This window comes from Acanthisitta chloris, unplaced genomic scaffold, assembly GCF_000695815.1.
Source record: "Acanthisitta chloris isolate BGI_N310 unplaced genomic scaffold, ASM69581v1 scaffold1595, whole genome shotgun sequence".
In the NCBI taxonomy this organism is placed as follows: Eukaryota; Metazoa; Chordata; class Aves; order Passeriformes; family Acanthisittidae; genus Acanthisitta; species Acanthisitta chloris.
This window is the reverse complement of record NW_008672939.1, coordinates 10,323-18,448: the sequence shown is the minus strand read 5'-3', so window position 1 is coordinate 18,448 and position 8,126 is coordinate 10,323. Positions and strand designations below refer to the sequence as shown.

At 39.3% G+C, this 8,126-nt stretch overlaps 1 protein-coding gene across 1 annotated transcript in view; it reads right to left on the bottom strand.

Moving 5' to 3' along the window:
- Positions 1–427: 427 nt before the first annotated feature.
- The window catches only part of LOC103802237 (chromosome unknown open reading frame, human C18orf63), a 15,136-nt gene continuing 7,437 nt past the window's right edge, over positions 428–8,126 (bottom strand). The window contains exons 8-13 of the mRNA XM_009074689.1: positions 7,427–7,523; positions 7,253–7,338; positions 6,507–6,690; positions 4,022–5,098; positions 2,077–2,193; positions 428–484 (exon numbers count right to left, since the gene is read on the bottom strand). Of these exons, the coding sequence (XP_009072937.1) occupies positions 428–484; positions 2,077–2,193; positions 4,022–5,098; positions 6,507–6,690; positions 7,253–7,338; positions 7,427–7,523 (1,618 nt within the window). The remainder of the gene's footprint in view (positions 485–2,076; positions 2,194–4,021; positions 5,099–6,506; positions 6,691–7,252; positions 7,339–7,426; positions 7,524–8,126) is intronic.

Here is an 8,126-nt window from a genome sequence, read left to right as displayed (position 1 = left end):
CACCCATAAATCTTGTTACACAGTAAATTTGAAAACTTAATTCTCAAGTGTTCAAATGAAAACATGCACTCTGAATGCATGTGCAGTAACACACAATAAAGGAATTCAGAGCAAAGCTAAGTTCTAAGTTCTAGTAAGTACAAAATGCCTTTTTCAACATTGCTTGTTTCACAAAAAAATCCCCAAAACAAAGGCAAAGCTTTATTTGCTAGCAACAAATAAAACTAAGAACCTTAGCTTCTGTTACCTCATCATTTTTCTTGAGATGCCACTTCTTTAGTAAAGTGATTCTTTGTAGACATCTGATATCATCAAGATCCAAAAGAGTAGGGGCTATTATATACATGTGATATTATCTTAACAAAGAAAAATATTTTAAATTTGTAATAAGCATACCCAGAGTTTTCTTCCAATACTCCAGAACATTCTAAATAGAAGGCTTGCTTCTTTTGGCTTTCTTCAACTTTGAATAACCTTCTTCTCGCTGTTCACCAAAAAAACCAAACAAAACAACAAAAAGAGCAAAAAACAGTAAAGCAAACAAAGCAGTAAGCTAACAGTTCAACTGAAAAAGTTGTTTCTGAGTGAAGTGCTTAGTTGAATGTGAATTAATAAAATTTTCTATTTTCCAACATAAATAGAATTTAAAGTACATTTACATGTGGAGTGACTACATGATTAAAACAAGAGCCACTTTGAAAATACCCCTTTAAATGCTGGCAACCATGACTTTCTAAACCAACTGATCATTTCTGGTGTCCAAACTTGAGATAATGGCAAAGGCTTACTCTTCAGGGAACTGCCTAGCAGTGTCCACAGCTAGCACCATTGTGTTTTAACCTGGAGGTAGGAGGAATCAGGTTAATGAGCATCAGAGAGTCCATCCCTATCCCAGTAAATAGGACATGTCCCTCTCCTGTCCCTGAGACTCCAGCTGAAGCTTCCCCAGAGCTGTGCATCCACCTCACTCGACTCCAGCAGTGGCAGTGCTACACTGGCAGTGTGGCAGGCAGTGAGAACTTGTCTCCTGCTGCTTCCCAAAAGTGGCTTGCAGGTATCTGTGCCTGCCACAGCCTGTCCGGAGAATGAGGAATGCATGGAGCACTTGTGACTCCTGACTAGGACAGGACAGTGCCCTTCCCTATCCCAGCAGTGCTGCCAGAGCAGGCACAAGCTCTCTGCTTGTCTGTTCTGCCTAAGCTGCAGAGGTAGCTCCATGCTCACATGCACTAGTGTGGCTGTGTCATTCTCAGTGGCAGGTGAAACATTTCAGCACTTAATTTGCATTGTGGTGGAAGTCTCCCTTCAGTACGCAGGCCCCTGGAGTTGTTTTCTTATAACCAGTTATTTTTAGTTGCTGATTTTCTTCTCTTTGTGACTCCACTGCTGTAGCATTGCAGTGCTGGGCCTGCAACTACTGACTCAGTTGTGGCCTGTGGAAGGGCCTTTCCCAGCTGCAGTTGGATGGGGCCAGCTCAGAGCAGCTGGGCTGGTGCTTCCCACACCAACTCCTCTCATCCCTGCTGCAGCGTGAGCTCCAGGCTATGAGTGTGCTCCTGCAGCAGCCCCCTGAGGTTGCTGTACTGGCCTTTTCTGAACTGCACGGATAGCACGGACTTTGCTCTTTTAATTACATTTTAAAGTTCCAGATTTGTCTTGTATTTGGCTTTTAAAGCATAACAGAACAAAAATTCATTCCTAGAGAACGTTGCTGAATTTGAGCCCTTTAGAGCAAACTGAGAGTGCCCATAGTTACATTGGGTAGGATAAAACTGTTTTCTGTAGAATTGGAAAATCTGCTTCAGACATAGTATCATTAAACATTTTAGTAGTATCTTTTGTTGAATACAAACATTTTAAATGAATGCTTGAAGTAACAGTATCATAACCAATGGCTAATGCTAATTTTATCCTGGTTGAGGTTAATTTTACCCAGAGTGGGCTCAGTAAGATTTCTTAGTTTGCACATTTTAACTGGGACATGGTAAGACGAAAAAATTGTTAATTTCCTTTTTATCTCTTAATTCAGGTCCTTCTGGTCTGGATTAAGGGATGTATGTGTGTGGGGGGGTTAACTTGTCTTCTTCTGGCATAGCCTTTCTTTGTAGATTCTTCCACGTTGCTGTCCTTGACTGACAATGTCAGTTTTGAGGTCAGTGTTTCATGTATAAGATACTTGTTCCCTATAAGCATCTGAAAGTTTATACCTTCATTAGCAAATAAAACCCCACAAAATCTTGAACAAAATTCCTAATTGTTAAAATCACCTACTTTTTCTAAAGGTGCCCTCATAACACAGAGCTGAAATAATCTGCCACATTACATTTGAGAGATGGAAAAAGTGATAAGCACAAGACATTTCATCCATGTGCCAAATATATGGGATATCATCCTCATAGAAAATGCACTGAAATCAGATCAGCTATTTATTTTATTGAAATGCAGAGAATCATATTAAAAATAGGTTGTAAAGCACCTCTAGCTGTCATGTAACTGTAATTTTTAGTCAAAACAGAGCTAACTTCAAAGACAGACCACATTGCTTTGGGCCCATCCAGTCCAGTCCTTAGAATCTGAAAGGCTTGTATCCCCCAAAACCTCTCTGTTCAACTTGTTCCAGTACTTGGCTCACTCTGAAGGGCTTTTTCCTTATGTCCAGCAGGATTTTTTCCTGTTGCAACTTGTGCTTTTAGTGAATTTTTAATTAAACTTTTGTATTTGCAAAACTTCCATGTTCATCTAACAGCACCACACCTTACACACACTGCACTCAGCACTGCACAATTGATGAGATTTGAGATTCCTTCCAGGAGGAAGGAACTACAGAATCAATCAGATTGGAAAAGACCTCTGAGATCATCAAGTCCAACCTATGACCAAGCACCACCATGTTAACTAGACCATGGCACTGAGTGCCACGTCCAGTCTCTCCTGAAACACCTCCAGGGATGGTGACTCCACGACCTTCCTGAGCAGTCCATTCCAGCGTATAATCACCCTTTCTGTGACAAAATTCTTGCTAATGTCTAACCTAAACCTTCCCTAATGCAGCTTGAGACTATGTCCTCTCCTCCCGTCACTTTTTACCTGGGAGAAGAGACTGACCTTCACCTGGATACAACCTCCTTTCAGGCAGTTGTAGAGAGTGATAAGGTCACCCGAGTCACCACTTCTACACGCTAAATAACCCTAGTTTTCCTCAGCCTCTTCTCATAGGACTTGTGTTCCAGATCCCTCACCAGCTTCATTGCCCTTCCATTAATTATTCCATTAGAATCATCAAGGTTGGAGGAAACCTCTAAGATATCAACTCCAACCTGCCACTCCACTGTAACCATATCTTCCAGCATCAGGTCCAGACACCATCTAAACACTTCCAGGGATGGTGACTCTACCACCTCCCTGGGCATCTATTCCGGTGCCTGACTCACCCTAACCCAAACAGTGAAAAAATTTTCTTTACATCTAATCTGAACCTTCCCTTTCTCAGCTTATGGCCATTCCCTCTAGTCCTCTCACTACAGGCATGGCAGGAAAGACCATCCCCCACCTCTCTACAACCCTCTTTGAGGTGGCTGTAGAGAGTGACAAGGTCACCCCTGAGCTGCCTCTTCTCAAGGCTAAACAAACCCAATTCTCTCTGCTGCTCCTTGTAGGACACGTGTTCTACACCTTTTATGAGTTATGAGTATTCATATGGTTTCATACGAAGACAGACTGAACACCAAAAGATTTCACCATGTTAACAGATCTTGGTAAACTGTCTTAAACAAAGGAGAACTAATTATCCCACCTGAAAGTCTCACACAACACGGTAAATCATCTTCCCTTTCAGAAAAAAAACCCCAAAAGGCAGCAGTGGCTGATAACATTAACTGAACTTATATGGTAGAATTTTAGAAAAGTATATTGAGAATGATGGTCGAACATGATGAAAGTCATGCTCTTCATTGCTTAACGTTGTTTTTGAATAGCCTGAATTTGTGAGAACCACTGAGAACGAGCCTGTTATTTACTGTACCTGTTCAAAGTCAGATTTGGAATGATGACTGGTTGTCTTAGTGACATAGTCCTTGGAATGCCATGCTGCTTTATTTTCTTCACTTTTGGCAATACATGCTGTATCTTTGAAGACAGGTTCATGAATATTTAACCCTGCTCTTTCATTTGATCTCTTTCTTCGTTGCTGTGACAAACTGGAATTTGTCATTTCACTGTCTAATTTACAAATCTGCAGATGTACTTCCTTTGACTGGTGTTGTTTCTCACTAACTTGCATGCTATTTTGGCTTGCAAACTTTTTTCCCCTTCTTGCACTGGAAATAGGAGATTCATATGTATTCAGACTGAGATTGGTGTTTGATTTCTGAGGCAATGGCCCAACACTCTTAAGAAGGAAGGGAGATTTTGCCTTTTTGTGATTGACTTCACTTGAATTCCCACCTGAAGCTGTGTCAGCAGAAAAATCAGAATTAGTCATCTGTCCAGCAGACTCTGTTTTCCATTGACATATGGGTGTACCACGTTTTGCTTGTATTTTCATGTTCATTACCTGAAGTGCACTGCTGTCAGCAGCATTTTTAGGTGGTGTATTTGGAAGGGGTTTGCAAACCTGAGTTGTGCTGGACTTGTGCACAGCCAGCATAAAAGATGGAACACCTCTAATTTTTATTGGTGTGTGTCTTCCAGCATTTTCTCTTTTCTTCCCATCCGTCTGATTTGTGATTCCATTAATTTTCATCAACTTTCCTTTGAAGATTGGTATAAATTTGCATGCTTTTTTGGGGGCGGGGAGTCCAAAGGCTGAATTTACAGGTATCCCTGAAGATTTCGCAACTGGTAACTCCGGTACTCCTGGCATTTGCTTATTACTCATTGGTTGCTCTGTTGCTTCAACGCTGACCTCTCTTGTACTCTCACTGCTACTCGAACAAGTGCGTGTTCCCGGCTCTTTGATCAAACGCTCCATCCAGTGGCTGTTTTCCATACTGCATGGTGAAGGAATTCTGGGCAAAGCCGGTTTCCTTGGAGGAGCCTGCGTTAGGGAGCCTGCACAAACCGTCTCACCACCAAATTTCATATGCTTGGATTTTATTTCCTGCAATACAACAAAAGTTGCTAAATTGAATCAACTGGATTTAAAAGTCTGATAGTGCCACCTAACGCATCACTACGTGATACCAACCTAATCACACCACAGTATATAACCATAGAATTTCCTGGTTTGAATTAGTATCACTATATTTTTAAACACTATTTATTTGTCACTAGAAATGAAGATTTTTATTTTCTCATCTCCCAGTTCTTTGTTTAAAAAGCTATGCCAGAATATTGTCTTTCTCAGAAGGAAAGACTTAAATTACAGTCATTATCTTGGTTTAGTGCTTTCCAACTGGATAATGCCTACCCCTTTTGAGGGGATCTGCAGAGAGTTTGACTGACAGGGCTCCTCGTCTCTTAAGACTTCTAAGAGCATCTGTATTCTGAGCAAAAGACAGTTTGGATGCCTATAAAAGCTGCAGATGACACAGTGGAGCCAGTCTAGCTTTGATCACAGAAGAGACATAAACAGGAACTGCTTTCTGAAAGAGGATTATAGCATTTTAGAACCTCTGCAACTTCTGTCACTATTCTTTGTTCAGAATTAATTACTTCATTTCTTCTTTCACACACTACTACCAAAGAAATTTGAGTCTCAGCATTTGTCACAACCTCAAATTAAAGGAGTTTTGATTACTTGCCTCCTTTCCATCACCAGACATGGAGTAAATCTTACAGCTTGAGTGTTCTTAAATGCTTAAGTCCACAGAACATTTTTTTAAAAATAAATCATAGTATTAGCAGTAGTAGTAATAATACTAAGAATAATAATAGAATTGCAAATGGTTTGAGTTGGAAAAGACCTGATAGATCATTTAGTTCCAACCCCCCTACCATGTGCAGGGACACTTTCCACTAGACCAGGTTGCTCAGAGCTCCATCCAGCCCAGCTTGAACACTTCCAGGGATGGAGCATCCAGAACTTCTCTGTGCAACCTGTTCCAGTGCCTCACCACCCTCACAGTAAAGAATTTCTTCCTGATATCTAACCTAAACCCACTCTCCTTCAGTTTAAAGCCATTCCCCCTTGTCCACTCACTCCATGCCCTTGTGATAGTAATAATAACAATTTCTTGCTGCTGTTATCACTGTTGTTATTATTACGGAAGAGATCTGGGAAAGTTCTGAATATCCAACTGTAAAATAACATTTGTAGAATTGCAAATGTTGATAGAGATTAATTAACACCAAGTCCAATTCATTCAATGTATTTGTGATGTGCACAACACCACTAGAATGGCAAATATCGATATAATTCTTACTTGCACATTTAATTAAAAGTTACATGATTGATAGTTGTTTGCTGTGAGAATTTTTATGCTCTTACTGTGCTCTGGCTAGGATAAAAGACCACTTCATACCATGCAAATGCACATGCTATTCATATGTTTATAAAACAGCCTTACACGCACCGGAGCCCTCGAGAGTTCCTGTGTAGCATAAAGTGCTTTACTTGTCATCTTTACTGGGAATCCACACAGATGAGAAAGATTGTGCTTCATGTCAGAAAGGAAAGAGTTCACCACACTTTCTGAATCTGTTCTAGGCCAATACTGCACAGGCTGACTTCGAATGCAATTTAAAGGGTACCTGAGTAAGTGTTCAGGGATACATAACAAGTTTCTTTACATTTATTTAGTTATTAATCATCTTCATTGACAAGACAGAATGAACACATCTAAAGCTTTTTTTTAAAAAGGTCAACAAAAGCACCTGCTTTCTCAAGGGACAGAAACCTAAAAAGTTACAGGACTTCAGCATGATTATTACACATTAACCTAACATGGCGAAGACTACTCAGTATAAGTAATTCTTAGTCTAGTCTCTCCTGGCAGGAAAATTCTCTTTACAACAATTCTTTGCTGACCTTATTTTTAAAGGAATTTAGTCCTTTCTTTTACATCACCATTTAGAGTGGCATTATCATGTTTATGGAAGCTGTGAAGCAAACTATTCCATTTGACTTACTGTCATTCAATATTAGGGCAGAGACCTGACTAAACATTTCACTTCAGCTTGTCTAGTGAAGCAATTCTTTATGGGCTTCTATAAAATTACGGAAGAAGGAAAAGTGGCACATTCAAAATCAAAAAGTAGATCTTCGCTAGAAGCGTAGTAGAGGGAATGTAACAAAAATACTCTGAAAGGATACGTGAAGAACCTTTCTCCTATTGGTTTGAAGTAAACACTCAGGTATATTTTCGTTTCTTCAGGATCTTCAGGAAGAATGTATCCATACTTTAAAAAAAACAAACACAAATCTGTATTACAAATACAAACTCAATAGGCACAGCCAAGGGTGGGAATAATGAAAGCAGTTTCTTACCAAACTCTTCCAGTGCATCTGAAATTCTTTATATGAACGAAAAGGAGATTCTGGAGGAATTACGTGGCTGATGCTTATAATCTGACCCATTTTCATGCTGTGCAAAGGTAAAGAAGGGATACTTAGAAAGGGTGCCATAAAACCCAGCTGAAAATATAGTGAACTTCTGGGGGAAAAAAAGCAACCTTATATTTGGCAAAGTGTTTACAGATTATTTGTATGTCTTAAGGACTAATTCCTTTAGCTTGTAAGTTTATGACATAACAATAGAATATTTCTGTAAGTATGGAGAATAACTTGGCACCTACATGTTTGATTTATCTTGTCTGTCATACTCACTGACAGTGAATGTAGAACAAAAGCACATATATCATTACTTCTCATATTTTTATGATAAAAATTCAGAAGTGGAAACAGAGATAGTTTGTGGCAAAGGTGGACATATTTGTTTCTCTAAACTGACATTTCTTGTTAAAATTATATTTGAGAAAAATTAATGCTCTTGCTACAGAAGCAGCACAAAGATTACTAAAACTGAAATAATATTTAAATGTGCAATTTATGATTCATTGATTTTCTTCTTTTTCATAACATCGAGATGATAAAAGCAAAACATGAAAGATTCCTGAATGTAAACCAGACCATAAACCAGACCATAAACCTGAAGTTTTCTTATCATTAGTATTAAATTCACAATTTG